The sequence below is a fragment of the Sitophilus oryzae genome, unplaced genomic scaffold (genome assembly GCF_002938485.1).
Source record: "Sitophilus oryzae breed Bouriz unplaced genomic scaffold, Soryzae_2.0 scaffold_1440_pilon_pilon, whole genome shotgun sequence".
Lineage (NCBI taxonomy): Eukaryota > Metazoa > Arthropoda > Insecta > Coleoptera > Curculionidae > Sitophilus > Sitophilus oryzae.
Window position 1 is genome coordinate 5,173,888 of NW_022146105.1, and position 21,022 is coordinate 5,194,909.

The window sequence follows — 21,022 nt, forward strand, 5'->3', positions numbered from 1 at the left end:
CAAACGCAAAATCGACTGGAATTAGTGGAATTTCTTTGTAACAGAATAATTTCACAAATTTTATTAATAATCTAAATAAATTTTCGAGTAGATTTGACCTAGCTAGAGGCGGTTAAACCACAGTCGTAAATTTAGAAATTTGTATTAATCGTGATTTATATATTAGAGCTTCGATTTAATTTTACAACCAATTTAATCAAACATTTCTCAGGTTAGAAAGTTAAACCGCCCAAAGAAGGAAACTCGTAAAATACCTTACACGTTCCTGCTGGTTCTTAAAAATATTAAAGTAGCCAATAAATCAATCAATTTGTCCGGCTGTTCGCTAGAAAAGGCCATATTTAAAGGGTTTCGTTTTGTTCGCAGTTAAAACAAACATGGGGGATTTAACTAAAACCGAGCAAAGCAAATCCCATAAATTCCATCAAGGGTAGAGGATACATGTATCCAAGCCAAGCACAGAGAGTTAGAATATATTACACTATTTGACGGCGACTGTACACACACTGACAAATATCACCGAAAAGTACGAATAACGTGAATAATATCGTTTTGAAACCGTGTCCAAGGATGCTCTGGATATTTCCTTGCTTAAGAATATCAGTTTTTGAAACTAAAAGAATTTCGAACCATTTGCTTCCACAACGTTTCGGTCAGAAGTAGAGAGGCTTTTGAGATGATGTCTGCATAATTCTTATTTTCAAGTTAAAGATAAGTTTTATGCTGAAAAGTATGCGGTTTGGAATGGTTTGGAACGGTTTGAGGCCAATGCCATTAGTACCGGAATCGTCAAACCCAAAATCTGACTTCGATATGTTGACGATACTTTTATAATCTGGAATGGAATCGATAGACAGTGGGATTGGCAATCATCTGAATTCACGAAGTAACTCAATCAGATTCACGATTGAGAAAGGGAAAACTTCCTTCTACCGTTTTTGAATGTTCTTGTCAGTAAAAGCGATGGATCCATTGTCGCTCCTGTATATAGAAAAGCCACACTTAAGGGACAATATTTAAATTCTCAGCCAAACTGATCAGAATGCTGAAGCAACCAAAGAAGGTATAGTTGAAACATTATGTCATCGAGCAATCACTATATGCAGTGACCAAGAATCTCTGGGTTCTGAACTAAGTAATATTAAAACCGATTTGCTTCTGAATGGTAACTCAGCAAAATTTCTCGACAATAAATTGCAAGTCTCACTCATTGGTGTGCCAGCCTGAAGAGGCTGCTTCCTCCCTCTTGACGATTTCATAATATATAAAAGAACATCGGAGATCAGACGAATAGCACAACTGTTTTTAAGCTTGGGACTACTCTAAGAAGTGTCCTAAGAAAAACAAAACCGGTGCGAGTGAATTGTATATTGGAAAGACAAAACGTCCTTAACATGAAAAAAATACGCAAAGAGATGAAACAATGAAGTTGGACATTGTAGATCATTTGTAGTCCAAGCACCACAACATATAATGGTCCGAAGTCCGGATTGTTCACGAAGACACGCATTGGAAAAAACGCAAATTTAAAGAGGCCGTATTCATGTCTAGCAATAATGAAATATTTAGCAATCCAAGTATGGAAATTTCAACAATATGGCAACCACTCATGAAACGCTCCAATGGAGGTATTCTCAGTGAACAACCTCATACTTGACTGCACCCAACTTTTAACGAGTGAATGCTCGGATTTAGTATATTAAGCTCAGTAGTTCTAGGATTTACATTAGTTCACACTTGATAACGCTCAGTGATACTTCTAACAGAAACGTTGTGTAAGCAAAATAAATAAAGACAATGTATGTCCGAAATTCTTTTAGTTTCATAGTAAGAATATCAGTTTTTAGTGAGGAAAGTGTTATTTTTTATTCATTGAAGATTTTGAAAGAGTAACTATCTAAAGTTTTGTTGTTTTTAGCTCTCCTTTCAGCGACGTTACGAACATATCAAACTGCCGGATGCGATAACGATATCGTTACTTTAAAATGTCCAGCCGGCACGAGCATCTCGGTGCAGATTGCCCAGTATGGAAAATCCTCATCTCACGGATTATGCAGTTCCAAACAAATGCCATCAAGTTTGGTGCCAGATGTTCCACAGCAAACTGTTTGTCTCTTACCTAACACCATACAGGTTAGTGTTTTCTAATTCACTTAATACAGTAAAAGATAACTTATTTATGTACAGTCATGTCATCAAAATACAATATATTTTTTTATGTTTGTCTATACGTTAGTTCGATTCTGTCTAGGTCCTAAGACATCTCCCTTTCCACTTGGAGAAAAATAAGAAGAAAGTTAAAAAAACGTAGAAAGTAAAACTTTGTTTACATTCATTCAATTTCAACGTTTTTGCTTTGACAAAAAGGAAAAGTATTTACTTAACTAAATTACTTTTACTTGTGCTTTCAAGTTTATACATTTTATCCAGGAAAGGATGATGTTAAATATTTAAATTTAATAAGGTCTCAGTTCAGGGATAAATTTGGAACTGAGACCCTATTAATTTCGCAAATTCTTCTGATAGTTTAACGCTTGTTTATATCGAGACTTCAGCAAAATAATACAAAATAATGGACTTATCCTTTAAACCTTGTAATAAATTTTCACGCATATTTTAAGTCACCAGATGACCGTTTAGAAAAAATATAAAATTTTTGGGTGATTTGACAATTTCAGTATTTTTTACCTGTCAGTTAAAACTCTTACCATTAGAGATCAAACTAAGACATATCCTAAAAGAATATAAAATTCTACGATAAGGGTAGTTTCACTTGTTTCAGACCTTTAGTAATATTTTTTTTTTAAAACGGTAGATATCGGAAATTTTATTAGCTTCTCTGAATCTATGAAAGAAATAAAACAGTAGACCGTCTATAATTTTACTTGCTATGTTTTGACAGAACAGGTAAAACTTTATGTGTGGACGGGACTTAATAGTATTTATTTATTTACTTCTATTATCTAAACAGCTCATGTTATAAAACGCTATGTATTTTCTGTACTTTTCAGAAAGAAAAATATATTTTTGCAGTTCAGATGCATTATTAAATGCGCTTGTCCTTTTGTGACTTAAATTTTCAAAGAAAAGTATGTTAGTACAGTTTAAATTAAAAAGTGAAATATTTATAGGGGGCCTGAAGGGGCGTTCACAATAAACCGTCGAATTCTTGAAAAACTTTCACACAGGATTACGTAGATATAAAGTTTTATCAATTTTTAAAATGTCTCCCAAGGGGCAAATGCTTTTTTCACGCACTCCTACAAGCCACTTGCCGTGTTAAAATTTTATGAAATCATACGGAGAATCCCGAACAGTTATACCCAAGACATGATGAGAAAGTTGCAAACAGATTCAATCCCATGCGGAATATGTTCTTCAGATAAATCGATATAAATATTTGCCTGAAAAATTGAAAAAACAAGGGGTTTTCGGATTTCCTGAGAAGCCAAACTTTATTTTATGTCGCTCTTTGAGGCAATGTAAGCCCGCTGTCATAATTGTCGTTTGTAATCGGTTAATTCCAAGTTTAATTCATCACACGGTGATGAAAGTCAACTTGCTAATCGCTCAATTTGAACGGGAGATGTGAAATTTTACGCCATCTTAAGTTATTTAATGTTTCTTGCAGAATATTCCGCAGACATTTAAATAAAATTTAAATGGTTCAAATTAGGCGACGAGTTTCTTTGCTCCCATGGCGGGTATTACCGCTCCGTTTTAGAACAATACCTATGCCCTAATTTACTTTGTTCTGACCTAGTTAATCCTAGTTAAGTAAGTTAGAGCGATATATTTTTAATGGGAATTAAGAATATATATTTAACGCGGACCGAAACGTTATTTATTCGACAGCCGGACAAATTCTGCGCATTCAAAATGGAATGTATTGCTTTAATTTAAGATTGAGTGGAAAGAGAAAAATAAACAAACAGTACATCAACAAGGCGATAAAAATAAATTAACGTTTTATCCACCGTTAGTAATATTATTAACAGTAAACAAAGAAACTTGAACTGACCTCTCTTAAAAGAATATAAAATTCTACACACGATAAGGATAGTTTCACTTGTTTCAGACCTTTACTAATATCCTTTAATATCTTTTAAAACGGTAGATATAAAAAAAATATTAGCCAACCTGAATCTACGAAAGGAATTTAGAAAATTAAAACTACACTTAATAATTCAAATATTTTCTTACAGTGTTATAGATATTCTAAAAGTTTATAAAATTCTATATATTTCCTGTAAAATTCAGTTGTTTCTTACTGATATTAATATTTTAATACACATAAATAACAGTAATAATAACATAACAGTAATATGGGTAACATAATAATAACAGTAAACAAAGAAACTTGAACTCTTTCTTCACCTTTAGACAAAATTGCTGAAAATAGAGGGTTGTCTCTCCCGGGCACTCCTTTCAAACTATTATCATTAGAGATCAAACTTAGATATATCCTAAAAGAATATAAAATTCTATACACGATAAGGATAGTTTCACTTGTTTCAGATTTTTACTAATATTTTTAAAACGGTCGATATCGAAAATTTTATTAGCCAGCCTGAATCTATGAAAGGAATTTTGAAAATTAAAACTACACTTATAAAATTTCAAGTATTTTCTTACAGTGCTATAGATATTCTAAAAGTTTATATAATTCCCTGCATTTCCTGTAAAATCGTACTGATATTAATATTTTTAACAATAAACAAAGAAACTTGAACTGTTTCTTTAACTTTAGACAAAAATGCTGGAAATAGGAGTTGTCTCTCCCGGGCACTACCTTAAAACTATTAGCATTAAAGATCAACCTAAGACATATCCTGAAAGAATATAAAATTCTACACACGATAAGGATAGTTTCACTTGTTTCAGACCTTTACTAATATTTTTAAAACGGTAGATATCGGAAATTTTATTTAACTTATATAATTTACAAAATATGAACATTATTCTCAATTAACTCACTACAAAATATTCCATAGGGTAAATACGTGTAGCCGCCTCAAATATTTTATCCGTATTATTGTATATTTGTATTCTATTCCTTTCTTAGCCCCCTACGAGTTAGAATATGTAAATATCCTAAAAAATGACGCGGAAAACAAATGCCGACTACCCCATAAAATTTACAGGATCCGCCTTTAAAAAGAAAAGCTTTATGTAATACCAGCGAAAGAAAAAAATAAATGCTGAGATACAAAAATACAGGTGTTACGTACAAATCAATATCTTCTTTAGGGATTTTACTTTATAATATTTAAAAATTATTTTTAAATACATTTTCGATTTTTTCGTTGTCAACCATATTTTGCTAGTCTTAGGCCACTCTATATATTTTTTACGTACTTCATCTTGCTCGACTGTTCAAATTACACCTCTTTAGGTCCCTTCTTATACTTAATTTATCTGGTATAGTTTTTTAACAGTCTCTATAGAACTACCCTTCGGGAAACCCTGATGGGGCAGAAAGTTACATTTTTTTGGGGGACATTAGGGAGTTTTAGGGTTAATACATTGATGGTTTTACAGAAAGGGAAAGCTAGAAACCCGAAAAGGATGAGGGTATTGTAACCATGTCAACTCGGGAAAAAAATAAAATACAGGGCTGGGTGTAATCTCGGATATTCTTCAGTTTTATCTTAACTCCAACAAAGTTCTTGTAGGATTATTTTTAAACTGTAATTTATTAAATATACAGGGTGGGGCTATTTTACTGACAGCACGTAGTACTCTTTGTTACAGACTGTCGTGGAAGCTTGTCAGCAAAAGCGCCAATGCAAATTTCAAACTTCCCCTACCACTTTCGGAGGAGATCCTTGCCCTGGATTACCCAAATATGTCGAAGTAGCGTACAAATGTCGCCCTGGTAAGATTACAGTCGATTATTAATTTTATTAAGTACCTGTAGGCGGTGGTGGCGCGCAGTTTAAAACTTTGAGGGTGCACAAAAATTGTGTATAATTGTTTAATAAAAGACTATTAAAAAAATATTGGGTTTGGATTGGTTTTTCATTCTTTCTTTGCCGTTAAAAACTTCCGGCAAAGTACTCCGTAAAGTACTTCCGGCTCTTTGCAAAATTACCAATATCCCTGATGTCTTCTGCTTCTTCCTCTAGTCCCTCCAAAAAGCCGCGCCCTAAAGTTTTAAAGCGTCGGTTTTCCACTGCCAGACAATGGCACAGCAGGTGTTTTATGGTTTCTTCTTCCTCTCTACATTCTCTGCAGTAATCGTCGCTGGAAATCTTATCCATATCACGAGGTTTACCCCCGTGTGCCAGTTTCCAGTGACGACACCTACAATTATGCGTACTAGGTTCCTCACGGTGTTGCCACGTCCCTTGCTGCTTGGCCTTGATGGTAGTTCCTATTCCTATAGCTTCCTTCAGTGTGTTGATCAGGTGGATGACACTTCTTATGGAAGAACTGGCAATGGTTGAAAACTTGACTACAAGCGATTTTCTAGGAATCTTCCTTACCGATAAATTATTGACAAGAGTGACAGATAAAGCCTTGACGTTCTTTCAGTATTCCAGTTCATCTCTTTTCCTTTCTAAAGTGTGCGTTGAAAGGAGACAAAAACAATTTTTGGTGACCCATAATTTGTTATTCGAACACCGCTTTTCTCCTTGTCGGGTCGTTGACGTTGACTTGTCGCCATTTTATTTCTTTTGTTTACACGCTGCATTTTGCTTTGCAAATTTAATACATAAATTATTTAGGCAAATATATAGGTTTTTATTAAAACTCCTCGGACTAACGTGTAGGTAAGTGTTGATAATTTTTTTTCATCTTAACATGCTCATTGTCGTTCTCCTGATTTTAGGTGACAGGAAAGGATCATCAAATCAAATTGAATTTTATATTTTCCTTCCTATTTATCCTTCCTAAATATCAAAAGATGATCTAAAATGAAAGGGAAAATAGTACAAAATGATGATCGAAGTGATCTTTTTTCTTCCAATTTTACTATTGAAAATTATTATATACTGTATTCGTAAATCGCCATCTATGACGCCATTTTTTCCAGTTTTGTTATAATTAATTTTGTCTCTTGATCTACACTTGTAACATTATTCTTTTTAATTTAATTAATTTATTGTGGTGAAATTAATTTCTGTTGTATATTGATATTGATATTAAACATATTTTTTTTTAAAAAATGGTGTATTTTTTGTGTTTTGTGTATGTCGTAATTAAAATAAATGAAGAAATAAATTTTTTATTTTTTAAACTTCCCGCCATGCGTGACAATTTAGTCCGTAGTTCCCACAAAGCGAAATGGGGGCGCTAGTAGCAGTAGACTTGTCAACAGTGTCAAATTTAAACGTCAATTTCACTTTCCAATATTTAGCAAGGCGCTCGCACTTCTTCTTGTGTATGTGTTTTGTGGTGTTGATAGTCACAAGTGGTGGGTCATCTGCCATGGCTTCTCCCCTGGCCCTCTCTTTAGCGAGTCTGTCCGTTTCTCGCAGCCAGGAAATTGCTTCTCGGCAGTCTCACAGTTCATCACAATTTTGGATTTTACTGATTGCATGGTGATGCTTTTTGAAACACCAAGCTGTCGGAAACAATGCGGGACCTAAAGGTCTGTTGTGTTTGTTATATTTATAAATTACTTATTGAAGGAACAAAGGAACCATGGGCGCCGGACAGGGGGGCAAGAGGGGCATTTGCCCCCTGGATCACACAGAAATTTATTATTCTTACATCCATCTAGATTTATCAGAGCACTATTATGACGAACTCAGCTGTTACCTTTGAAATAATCGTCCAGTTGGCTTTAAAAAAATGATATCGAAGATTTTTCCCAAAATATATTTTACTTTTTGAAAATCGTAGATTACGAATCTTTTATTTCTTGGCCATCTAATGACGCCATTTTTTTCAGTTTTGTTAAAATTAATTTCTCATTGATCTTTTTGTAACATTTCGGCCCCATTTTATTAATTTATTGTGGTGAAATTAATTTCTGTTGTATATTTGATATTGATATTAAAACATATTTGATTGGGGATGAAAAATTTTTGTGTTTTACTGTATGTCGCAATTTTCTTAACAAATAACAAAGAAAATTTTTTATTTTTTTGGAACTTCCCGCCATTTGACATATCCGTCTTTAGTTCTCTACAAGCGAAATTGGGGGCGCTAGTACCAGTAATTTAGAACAGTGTCAAATTTATAACGTTGCCATATCTTCTATTTTTTTTCTGGGTGATTAGGCATATTAAATAAATTACCTATTATGAGATCGACAATAATTAAATATATACACCTATATCCAATAAAGTTACGTGGAAGAGTTTGATTGCATTGGTTTAACTTCTTTGCGGAGGGTTAATCTTTTTGATATAATATAACAACAAAGATTAACACCCTCCACATGGAAGATGTAAATACACTCTCGTCTATCTCGTGGGTATAAATGGTCAGATCTCGTTGGTAAAATAGCAGTTATGGGAAGGAGCCGTTCTTCTGGCGACCGTCTTTCGTAATTCAGAATGAGCGAAAAAACACACGCTAAATTTAGGTTTAGCATTGCCAACGTTGCTTTAAAATGCCAGAAACAAATAAACACTTCGGGTTTCTCTTATTACCGATTCTGAACCGTCCTAGAACTGTGATGCGTATGCGCAGAAGGAAATATGAAGACATTATTTCATTTGCTCATGGCCTGCAGAGTTCTAGGACGGTTCAAAATCGGTAATAGAACGAACAAAGGTATAACCTAACATTTTCAGATTGTTTACAAATTTATTTTAGCAAATTTTCCTCTATTATGCATAGAATTGGTTGAAAAGTAACAGAAAATAGCAAAACATAATTGATTATTGAATACCTAACAAAATATGTGCTAGAAAACCTTAAAAATATGAGAAATTAAGAAAAATTCGATATTGAAATTATTTTCCCGTTTTCTGATAAGCTGTCAGAGTATATCACGATATCCCCTATTGGTAATCTACGATATCAAAATAGGGTGTATATTATCATTTTGGTGAAAATCGGACGATTTCAAATTTCCCAATCCAAACCTGTGCCAAAAATGTGTTTTCAATTTTTAAAGGTCTGTTTGTACCTTATATTTATTTCATTACTTCCGGGAAGGAACAAGGAACCCCTGCCTGTAGGTACACTTTTCTGATAGAATGTAATCTAATAACTGGTGCAGTCATTATTTACGGTACTCATCATCACCGGATGTAAAATAATTAAAGAAATATTTCGAATTTTGCCGGAATCCAGCCTGCCAGGCTATTAATTTCCATATTCTGTTGTTTTTGAGAGGTGTAGCAATTTCCTTTTTCGCACAAAGAACTTCGCTACCATTTAATTTATCAAACGCGGAACTTTCGTGTAATATTGTAACGACGTTATCGCTAGCTTTCGATAGAAGTTGAAAATAAAATTTTCCCTCTGTATTTCATAAATCTGACAATTACTGAATTTTGTATTTTTAAAACCAGAAAAGGCTTTAACATGACCATAACCACGCTTAATACCCCATATACAAAGGAGATTAATTTTCAATCATGTCAAATAATATACCGTAGAGGATTAATAGGCAATAATGAACTCTAATTCCTTTATATTCGAATGAAAACAAAGATTAATTTTTAGTCATGTTTTTTAAAACAATTCCGGATGTAGATTGTTATTAACGTGATTTTTTTAATAAACTTCTGTGCCGTAAGTAAAATTTTACGAAAAAAACAAATATATAAATCAAGTCTCAAAATGAAAATCTTTCGTCTGTCCGGGAACATAATTTTAAAAAGATAACAAGCATTTCATTAACTTTTATTTAGACCCGCTATAAATTTTAATCAGCGCTCTGTGTTTTTTTTCGCTGTAGACTTGCCTTTACTAGAAATTAACAATCTCCAAGGCCTGACCTCATTTTTATCTTAATCTCGTCTCTGTCTTCCCGAAGTTAAAACTGACTTTATAGTTGGGACGATATAATACTAATGCCTTTATTTATAAATCATATAGGATGTAGGTTTAATCGATTGTTTTCAGATGAATTTCGCAGCAAGATGGCTTGCGAAAATGACAAGATATTGTTACGATGCAATCCCAACTCCCGGATAGCCGTTTACAGTTCCAGCTATGGGAGAACGCCATATGAAAGTATACAATGTCCGCAACCACAAGGAGTACCAGAAGAGAGTACGGACTTACTTATTTATCTAGTTTTATCACGAAAAGTGCACTTTGCAACAAACCGTTTCCAGTAGTAATCCATTTAAATTCCTTTAAAACAAATTAGGTCATTGTATTTGAACTATTCAGCAACTCGTAAATATCGCAACCTCGATGAAGCGCGAATTTAACTTTCAGTAACTTATTAAATACCCTACACTAACTCGTTGCGAATAGGCTAATTCCCTACAAACTTAATGATGCTATTTATAAACAAACTTCCAACTCATTTAATCATAATATAATTACAAAAAAAATATCACAAAACGAATTACAGGATTCCCTCGTTTTGCGCGGGAATAAGTTCCTTGAAAACACCGCGTATATTGGAACAAACTTTACAGGGTGATTCTAAAAAAACAGCACATATTTTTGGGGGTAGTACATTTTGACCAGATTTTTTATTTCATTTTTATTGCTCCAATAATTTGAGTTCTTCGGTTAGTTCAATAATATATGATTCAGATAGAATGTAGAATGTACAGGAGGGGAGTTAATCACCGCGACCTTACAGATTTATTGTTTGTTCCCCTTTCTTGAGTTATAACGAGTTATAACTCATCATACAGTCTCAGGGCGTTAACAAAAGCCAGTATCTGAGACGGCTCCACAGAGGCCAGCTCTCCGTCCTCGACTTCAGCCGTACCAAAGTTCATGGCCCGAATGGTCGTCGTCTCGGCGCACACAGTGATAAGGTGTTCTGGTGTTTCCCCATTTTCCCCACAGAATCTGCATTCGCCGTTGTTTCTCAGCTTTAGCCTACTGAGGTGTTCGTTGAGGAGACAGTGTCCTGTTAGAAACACCGTGGACAATCCGAAGATTGTTTTTACTTAAATCAAGGAAAACCTTTGATTTTTCTCGGTCGTAAGTTCTGAGGAACTTTTTCGAGTGTCTTAGACCGTTGGAGGACACCCATTCCATGTTACGGATGGAGTCTTCCAGATTCTTCAGTTCCGCTTTCAGTTGGTTCCCGCTTGGAAAACAGAACGGTTCTGGTCCAGTTAGTGGAGTGTTTTTTCATTGCCTTCTATCCCTTGGTGAGCAGGCACCCAGAGTAGGAGGACTTTATTTTCTTTGCCTAATTTGTTGAGCTTCTCTAGGCATTCTTTGACAAACTTCGAGTTAATGGTTACTGAGATGATCGTGTTTAGTGCTGCTTGACTATCGGATAGGATTAACGACTTATAACTCATCATACAGTCTCAGGGCTTTGACAAAAGCCAGTATCTGAGACGGCTCCACAGAGGCCAGCTCTCCATCTCCGGCATCAGCCAAACTATCGTTTTGGCTCACTCAGAGATGATGTGTTCTGGTGTTTCCCTATTTTCCCTAAAGAATCTGCATTCGTCTTTGTAATTCTCAGCTTCAAACTACTGAAGTGTTTATTGAGGAGACAGTGTCCTGTTAGAAACCCCGTAACAATTTGAAGATTGTTCTTACTTAATTCAAGGAAAATCTTTCATTTTTCTCGGTCGTAAGTTCTGCGATTCAAGTAAATCACTTACATCTTTATAAGTCAGCAACTTCTCTAATTTGATCTCTGATACTAAAACCTTCGCGTGCGACAGTTTCTGACCATATGTGGCCAATATCTATGTAGCCGTTTCTCATCGTATGTTACAACTTGATAAAATGCAAAAGACATATAAATACGCCGGGTAAAACGAGCGACTCTTGTACTTCTTTGCTTTCGTAAGAAAAATAAATTATTTTTCGAACATTAAGCTCAATGTTCTTTTTGTACGGTGCAAAGTTCGATCAGAAATTATATTCTGCTAGGATTATTGGGCTCTGGTATAATTTAATATCCCATTCGAGTAACATTCAAAAGTCCGAACTGTATTAAATTAATAAGTTCTGCCCGTTAGAGTAAAGCCATTGCCATTACACTTTTATTAGTAAGTTTTAAACGACCCAACAGAACTTATGTGACGATAACTAGAATTCTAAATTCAAATAAAACCATAATTTTTATAATCTACTGATCACAGATCATAGTGTTGTAATTAGAGATGGGCAAAAATTCGTAAACTGCGATTCTATCGTAGCGATTTTAACTTGCTATTGTCTGTTGTTTTTCGTGTCTTCTCCTGGCCAGTTAAAAGATGGCCAAGTCGTATTTCTAATCATATCTAATTTTAAATGGTACGAGGCAATTTCAAAAGGTTCCTTGGCATATTTAGAAAAAGAATTCTTTACGAAGGGGCGATGGGTGAGCCATCTTGCATCACTTGCAGCATATATAAAGTTTTAATACCTATAATGTGTTGCAGATGTTAAAAAAACTTAAAAACTAAACTACTGATTATTATTAACTCTTTTGAACTGTTAAGCTATAGATACACTGACACTTATACAGGGTGGTCCGAACTGTATTCCGGAAACTTCTGCAGATAAAAATAATTAAAAAAGTTTGTAGGTATAAATGTATGTCCTAAAATGCTTAGTTTTGGACATACAGGGTGTAGAAGTTTTATTTTTACTAAAAAATTTTACAAAAAAACTCCTGATGGAACGTTAATATTCGGATGAAAATTGATGCCTGGTAGTTTTTTGAAATTTTGATGTCATTATGACTCCTATTTGTACTTGAGTACCTACATGTGTTTTAACTGTTTTGAAAAGTAATAACTTTTTGTCCGTACCTGTATAGAACTATTGAGTGAAAACACATATATTTCCGTAATTTTTTACGTAAAAAATATCTCTTGGTAAAAATCGTTACGATTAACCGTTCTCGAGGTATTTAGAACGGAAATAGCCAATACATGTTATTATTGACAAAAAATAATCGTGTTGAGTAGATAGTTATTATATTTGACTGAAATGATAAATTTGGGAAATTTTTATTTCTTTAAATTAATCATAAAATTTTCTTCGAAAAAATGATGATTGATGATGATTTGACACAAAAACATTTCAAATTTATGATTTCAGTCTAATAACTATTTAGTTTAATTTATGTCAATTATGACAGGTATTGATAATTTCGATTTCAAATATCTCGAGAACTATTACTCGTAGGGATTTTTATAAAGAGACCTTTTTTACGTTAAAAACCTCGTAAATGTTTATTATTTTACTTAGTAGTTTTATACAAGTACGATCGAAAAGTTATTACTCTTCAAACCAGTTAAAAATATGTAGGTGGCGTCCTCTACAAGTAGGAGCCATATTGACATCAAAATCAATTTTCTCATGTCAAACCACTCCCACATACCAATTTTCATCCAAATATTGACGTTACTTCAGAAATTATTTGGAAAATATCGAAATAAAAATGAAACTTCTACACCCTGTATCTGCGAAACTAAGCATTTTAGGACATACATTCATAAGAACTTTTTTACTTATTTTTATCTGCAGAATATGCTGCTGAAGTTTGCGGAATACAGTTCTAATCACCCTGTATACCTAGTACAATATTTAAATATTAAAATCGCAATCGCAGGTTACAATCGCTGCGACAGTGGCTGCTCGTCAGGGTAGGCAAGAATCTTGGCCGAATTTAAGCGGTTTATTACATTACATTATTTACTATTAATGTTGCCAATACATAAAAATACTGTTAATAAACGGAAGTGTGTTGAAATAATCAATATTATTTTAATATTTGTGGTCTTGTATATTAAAATATTCACTACGGCTTGGTGTACGCTGACTGTGCCGCTGCGTTAGAAAATAGATGCAACTAAAATTTTATCGCCTACCCAGTCACACGGGTCACGAGCCGCAACTGCCTGCGATTTAAAAATCGCAATCGCAGTTTTGCTCATCTCTGTTATAATTAAAATGTGTTTTCCAGCATGTTTAGCAAGTTATGCGACGGAAACTGTGATGCATCTGTGCCATGGGAAAAGAAATTGCGATATATCGGCCGACGTAAGTACGTTTGGCAGCCCTTGCAAGCCTCAATCCAGGATGTACCTGAGGGTTGCGTACACATGCGGTAAGTAAATTGCAAATTTTCCACTGCGCTCTATAAATAATTAGTCCGTTTCCTCGTAAAATGTAAATGGAGCAACTTGTTCAATTTCACCGGTATCAGGATTACTTAATATTACATCAAATAGTCAGAACTAACGTTTAGTAAGATAGTGTTTGAATAGGACGCGGTAACAATTGTAGTTGCAAGCAGCAGGAGTTGCTCCAATTAATTTTGCTGGTAATTAATGCCTATTGAATCCGCAGAAAACATTTGTCTCGATTTATTAATCTTATTCTGAAACAAGATTAATTGTGGCGTAGTAGGTTTTTTTTAAATAACTTCCTGGACGGAAGGAAATCAGCAATGCGTGAAATGATATATGGATTAACTTATGATTATTGTAGAAATGTCTGTCGAAATAAGCAAAAATATACGTTTTAGGTCTCGTACGAAGTGTAAAAAGACTTTGATGGGTAAAAAATGTGTAAATAGTGTTGTTCGGCGGGAAAAAAGCTAAGCGATTTTGGCAGTGATAAATGGAAAGTGTGCAAAGCCGGTAAACAACAAACGACGAAAAAAAACTGTTTGCGGCCGGTTATAACATGGCATAATCTGTTATTTTTAGTGAAAAAATATGGAGGCATAAACTTTAGCCTAAGACGAACGTTTCTGTATAAAATACAAGATCCTATCGGAGGTTAATAACTTTTCCTAAATTGAAAATATTAAATTCTATAGAGAGGCGGCACTTTGCTTAGAAATTTTTAAAAAATTCAGAATATTTAATAAACACGTTTCATAGATAGTCAACTAAAATTTTAGAACGTTATATTAAATTGGGCATTATTAAAAGTCAACTTTAAAAAGCACGGAAGAAAATACTTTTAATAATGAGGATATAACGAATAATTTATTTTCGAATACATAATTCTCTCAAATCTTGTGTGAAGTATTGTCCAAATAAATTTAAACTTTTGCAAATAAAAAAAATACTAAAACTGAATATACAGAGTGAGTCTTAAATAAGTGCAAGTCTCGACCCCAAAAAAAAGTCTATGAGATTTTTTTCGCGAAAAAAAATTTTGAAAATTCGGAATTTTTTGAAAAAAATTCGATTTTTTTAAAATTTTTAGTAAAAAAACATAATATCCTCATAATATGATAACATAAGTAGTAGACTAAATTCACAAGAAAGGAAACTCAGAAATGATCCAGCGGTTCTCAAAATGTAAAATGTCTCGGTTATTTTGGACTCATTTGAAAAACGGTAAAGAGAAAATATGTTTTTTTTATAGAAATTTACCAGTCCTGAACATATTTGCAGTTATTTAGGACTCACCCTGTACAGGGTGAGTCTTACATAAGTTCAAATATTTTCATGTGTAGTACATTTCGATTCAAGAAACCCGATTACGAGTTTTTTTCTCGCGAAAAAAAAATTGAAAATTTGGAATTTTTGAGGATTTTTTTTTGTAAATTTTTTTACTTTTTACTTAAAAGACATTATTTCTTGATAATATGGCAACATAGATAGTAGCCTAAATTTGTGGTAAATAAAAGTTGTTCTCAAAAATTAAGTAAAAATAATTAATTTTTTGAAATTTTCAAAATAAAACAACTCGATTATTTTGAATTTATTTGAAAAACGGTAAAGAGAAAATATGTTTCTATTATCGAGATCTACCAGCCCTGAAAATATTTGCACTTATTGTCTTACCTTGTATATTTTTTATTTTGTATTTGATTTGTTTTTCTGTCTTTGTAGTACCAAGGAGGGTACTTAAAGATCAGTACGATGCTCCTTTAGAACCAGACGAGTCACCTGAGGACGAAAGAGATAATGACGTTTATGATATAGAAAGGGAGAATATCCGTGAGTCAGCAGTATCACCGGCTAGTCCTAACTTAGTAGAAAACAGTTCAAATGACAATACTACTAACGTCGAAGCTGGATTTCTACCAACAAATTTCTATGGTCTCCAATTTGGTAATATACGATTAAAAAAACAACAAAAAAATAAGTAAAACAACTATTTTTTTTAGAAATCCACAAAAATTACGTTATATTTTTTGTTGTGAGCGTAGTGATCGCTACTGTTTTATTGTTGAGTTTTCTGGTGGGCCGATTCTTATTCCAGAAACACCGAAACCAAAGGGAAGCGAAATTCTACACGGCCAGTATATCTGATCATACTCTTGCCAATGGATTCACCGATGACATTAGTGAGGTGCGTATGTCCTTTACGTTTGCTCTTTGACCCTAACTAATATACTGTTATGATAGCATTGTCTTTACTCTGTACTACGCTAACCAGATAACATTTGTAGAACTCTCTATCGGCTAAATATATTGCCTATTCGATTCCCCTAACCTCAGATTAACTTAATCGATTTATTGTACGTATTATTCTCAGCTTTCGAATAAGTTAAATATTTTTTTTTGTTTGATTAAAGAAAAGAAATTTTCATAAAACATATTTTTATAGTGACGACGAAAAAATTGATTCATAAAAACCCTTCCGACGGTGTTTTTCGGTTGGGGTTTATAACATGATTTTCCCTTCTTATTATTTTAACGCATGTGGTATTCATGTTCCATGTGGACGACAGAATCAGCTTCCGTTTAATAAAGTACGTAGGGAAGAAGCCTGCTCAGCAAACGAAGGCCTTTATACCTCGATGAAAAATGAATATTGAAAAGGAGGTTTATTTATGTTTAAGACATTTCTTGAATTTTAATTTCGTATTCCCCCATAGAACACGCTGAAATCTTAATTATAACACGCATCTTTAATTTATTTATACAGGGTGTTTCAAAAAACATGTGCCATCTATTATGGGGCGATTCCTTACGTAAAAATAAGATTTATTTTTCATATCAACATATGTCCGATTCTGCTTTGTTTCGTAGCTACAGGATGTTTTAATTTTTTTCGATTTTTTTTTATTTTTTTCCTTTTAAAGTAAAGTACTTTTGGCCTTTCGAATTAAATTTTGAGGGTAAAAGTTACTATAAATGCAACTTATTTTAATCTAAAAAAGTGTACATATTCACCAGGGAAAAAAAGCATGCACGCCGCTGACTTTTTTTTTCTTGTTAGCAAAATAGTGTAAGCAGTTTAATGCCGATTAAAAGTTGTCTTTTGGTATTTTGTCGATTTTGGCCTCCTTGATGATATAAACGCAATTTTATTAATTTGCCTTGATCCAAGTCTAATAGCAATACATCCTTTAAAAATTTTTAATATTATTAACTTGCCAAAGTTTTAAATAAGTACTCATTGATTCCAGTTGAGGGTTGGAACCTTTGGTGTTACACAGCAAAATAAAAACACTAAATCACCACAATACACCAAAACACTTTTACTTTTACACTGGACGCGCGTTTCGCTAACCATGTTAGCATCATCAGCAGATGATTATAAACTGCTTAAAAAAGTTTATAATCATCTGCTGATGATGCTAACATGGTTAGCGAAACGCGCGTCCAGTGTAAAAGTAAAAGTGTTTTGGTGTATTGTGGTGATTTAGTGTTTTTATTTTGCTTTCATTGATTCCACATCAAAAATTGAAAAAACGTTCCTATAAACATGGGTATGGAAATGCATAGTTTTAGAGTTACAGCATGTTAAAACTTTTTAAAATTAGGATTTTTTTAATTAGGTATCTTAAATACCATTATTTTTTTATTTGAAATTGCTTGAAATATCAAGAGATAACTTTTAATTGGCATTAAACTGCTTACACTATTTTGCTAACAAGAAGCAATTTCAGTAGCGTACATGCTTTTTTTAGAAAAATATTCTAGTGATAACCCATATGCACGTCCCTGGTGAATATGTCGACACTTTTTTAGCTTTAAAATATGTCATATTTATAGTAACTTTTACCCTCAAAATTTTATTCGAAACGCTAAAAGTACTTGGAAGAAAATTAAAATAAATCGATAAAATATTAAGACTTTAATACCCTGTAGCTACGAAACAAAGCAGAATCGGACCTATGTTGATATGAAAAATAAATCTTATTTTTACGTGAGAAATCTCCCGACGAGAGATGGCACATGGTTATTTGAAACACCTTGTATAAAGCGATTTTTTATTGACCGCTTAATTACTTTAAATTTTTTTGCAAATTTCCAGGTTGATGTTGACATAGATCTTCAAACCACGCTTCCAATGACCACACCTTCTGTAACAATCCACCCAGTACCCATGGGTACCATAGCGGAAGTGGTCAGGTACCCAGAATATCCACGCCATATGCATCCTTACTCCCAGTCCTTCCCGGCAGATCCTAACACGATTTTGGAAGGAAATATTGTGCCAGCCAAGACGATGAGGGCCCCAGGTACCAGCCAGTACTACTACGGATGACCTGGGCTGTCGAGGGGCGAAATGGTTCCTCGAAACGTTCCGGAGACAAGGGACAAACGTCACAACACGTTCGGGTGCCAAGAACAGCGCACATATTGTTTTTGAATTTGTTAAAGATAAATATAAGATTGTTGTTGTGGTTTAGGAGATCTAAGAATATCATACGATTGAAATAAAATGAATATATTAGGGGAAAATATATATATCTATTTAATAATGCATCGCTGTTATTTGGTCGTGTGATATTTCGGAAGTTTGTAAATAATAATATTTAAAAGAATCGTTTGAGGGCATGTATTGATGTTTATATTTTTTTAATAAAATCGAAGGTAAAAAAATCGTTGTTTTCTTTCATTCTTATGTCAGGTGTGAGCAACGTCTTTTTTCCCTGAGTATGGTGGTGCAGAAAACAACAAAAGGTAAGTATTCTGAAACAAAATTAAATTTTTTACTTTTTTTAATGACACAAAATCTAAAAATATTCTCGTTGTCGACGTGATATAAGCCATACGGTAATTTTGATTAAAGGTCCAATTTTCTGGCCATATAACAGAAGGTAAGTTCTGTAGGAAATCAAATCAATATCAATTAACATTATTAGGTGGAAAATTATCTACGTGGTTAATAAACGTAGCTGAAATAATTGAAAATAAATTGCTTCGACCCTTTAACAAGAACGTGCTAATGTAGTATTTGTGATGACATATGTATAGTGTTTAGAATTCAGTAAAAATTAATAGAAGCTGTTCTATCTCTAGGGTAGATAGGCACATTAATTTAAAAACGACCTATTTAAATATACAGGGTGGTCCGAACTATATTCGGGAAACTTCGGCAGCTCAAAATATATAAAATAGTTTGTATAAATTAGTAGTGGGAACTATCGAATGAATACTATCGAAACATTCGATAGTTGCAATTCATTCGAATAATTCGATAGCTAGTAAGAAAACATTCGTCGAAAACTATTCGAATAAAAATTATCGAATAGATGCGTCATCTGCCTTGAAGTATTGTATTCTAGTAATTCGGCAGCAAAAACCATTCATTTATAAAATTCATTCTTTTATCAAATTCATTTATTGGTCAGGATCGATTTTAATAAAATATAAACTGGATTTTAGTTGTCGTCCGGCGACGTAGGTTTCTTTCCTAGAAACCCGACAGCGGTCGGTGGCCATGCTATGAAAGAAGCCGGCGTCTTTGATTTTTTGCGGAGTCAAATAATGATAAGGACACATTATTTTTTTTATTGAGGTGCTAGTATTTACACAGAAAATACATTATGAAGGGCGCTGTTGCCATATATTCGTATTAGTTGGTATTAACAAAGAATATTATTCTTTAGCATTAGTTAGTTAGGGATAGTATATCTATATATGTTTTGCATTTTTTTATTAATATTCTGTTGTTACACTGCAATAATACTTTTTATTTTGGATGTAGAAAAATGATTTTTAATGTTTTTAAGCAAAGACTGGTTTTATAAATAATAATAGCAGTAAAAATTTGTTATACCTATTAACAACAAAATTTAAAATCATTTAATAATATAAACATTTTTTTAAGTAGTAGCAAAATATAAACAACAAATAGAAGTCAAAAGTATTTATATTAGATCCTATTTAAAAATAATATAGTCTCTAAATGGCAACGTTGGTTTATTAAATAATAATAATTACAGAAATAATTTGTTATATTAACAACAAATTTTAAAATCATGAAATATAAACATTTATTAATTTTCTAAGCATGCAGTGTAATGGAAGGAAAATATAAATAAAAAATTAGAAATCAAAATTATTTATACTACTTTTTATTACTTTATATTACTATTTAAAAATAATATTTACTTTTACTGGTATTTACTTTAAAAAATAAATGAAATATTTCTTCGCAAAAAACTACATGTAAGTGAATTAGCATAAACAAAATACAAACATTGTTAACTTTTTTTTAAAATTGACACGTGTAAAACTTTCAATTTAATTTTATCACCCCAAAATTTGAGTTCGATAACCTTTTACTTAACCACATTACTTAAATATGATTATTAAGTTCAACTAATTCATATTATTAAAACATTTAAAATACAAATATGTATTTTTAAAGTTCATCTCATCTCTCTTAAAAATTGCTACTTCTCAAAATTTCCCATTAAAAAAATGCAATCTAACCTAACCATAATATACCATATATAATTAAATAATTGAAAGATCGGGCTACGGAAAATCACACAAATTTTCGGAAAAATTTTGACCACTTCGCACACAATCGTCAATTAAAAAAAAACTACTATTTTAGTATTTTAAATATTTTAATAAACGCAAAAATAGCATAGTATTTACAAGGCGAAGTTACAAAAATTTGGAAAAACTAATAATGCACTGACGCACACAAAAATCAAACGAATACTAAATATTAAATTTCATTTATCAAAAGCATTCGATAGTGGCTCGTGGCGCAACGATAACCATTTAGTCGCACGGCGAGGTTGTCACAT

The 21,022-nt window shown here is 32.9% G+C and overlaps 1 protein-coding gene across 2 annotated transcripts in view; it reads left to right on the top strand.

Moving 5' to 3' along the window:
* LOC115876903 (protein eva-1 homolog C-like) overlaps positions 1–18,841 on the top strand; it is a 54,496-nt gene extending 35,655 nt beyond the window's left edge. Inside the window, exons 2-8 of one of the 2 annotated variants that reach the window (XM_030892946.1) lie at positions 1,919–2,133; positions 5,740–5,878; positions 10,033–10,182; positions 14,021–14,164; positions 15,909–16,130; positions 16,187–16,371; positions 18,286–18,841. In XM_030892946.1, the coding sequence (XP_030748806.1) occupies positions 1,919–2,133; positions 5,740–5,878; positions 10,033–10,182; positions 14,021–14,164; positions 15,909–16,130; positions 16,187–16,371; positions 18,286–18,519 (1,289 nt within the window). In that variant the 3' untranslated portion in view covers positions 18,520–18,841. The remainder of the gene's footprint in view (positions 1–1,918; positions 2,134–5,739; positions 5,879–10,032; positions 10,183–14,020; positions 14,165–15,908; positions 16,131–16,186; positions 16,372–18,285) is intronic. The other variant, XM_030892947.1, reaches the window with a different exon arrangement.
* The last annotated feature ends 2,181 nt before the right edge of the window (positions 18,842–21,022 follow it).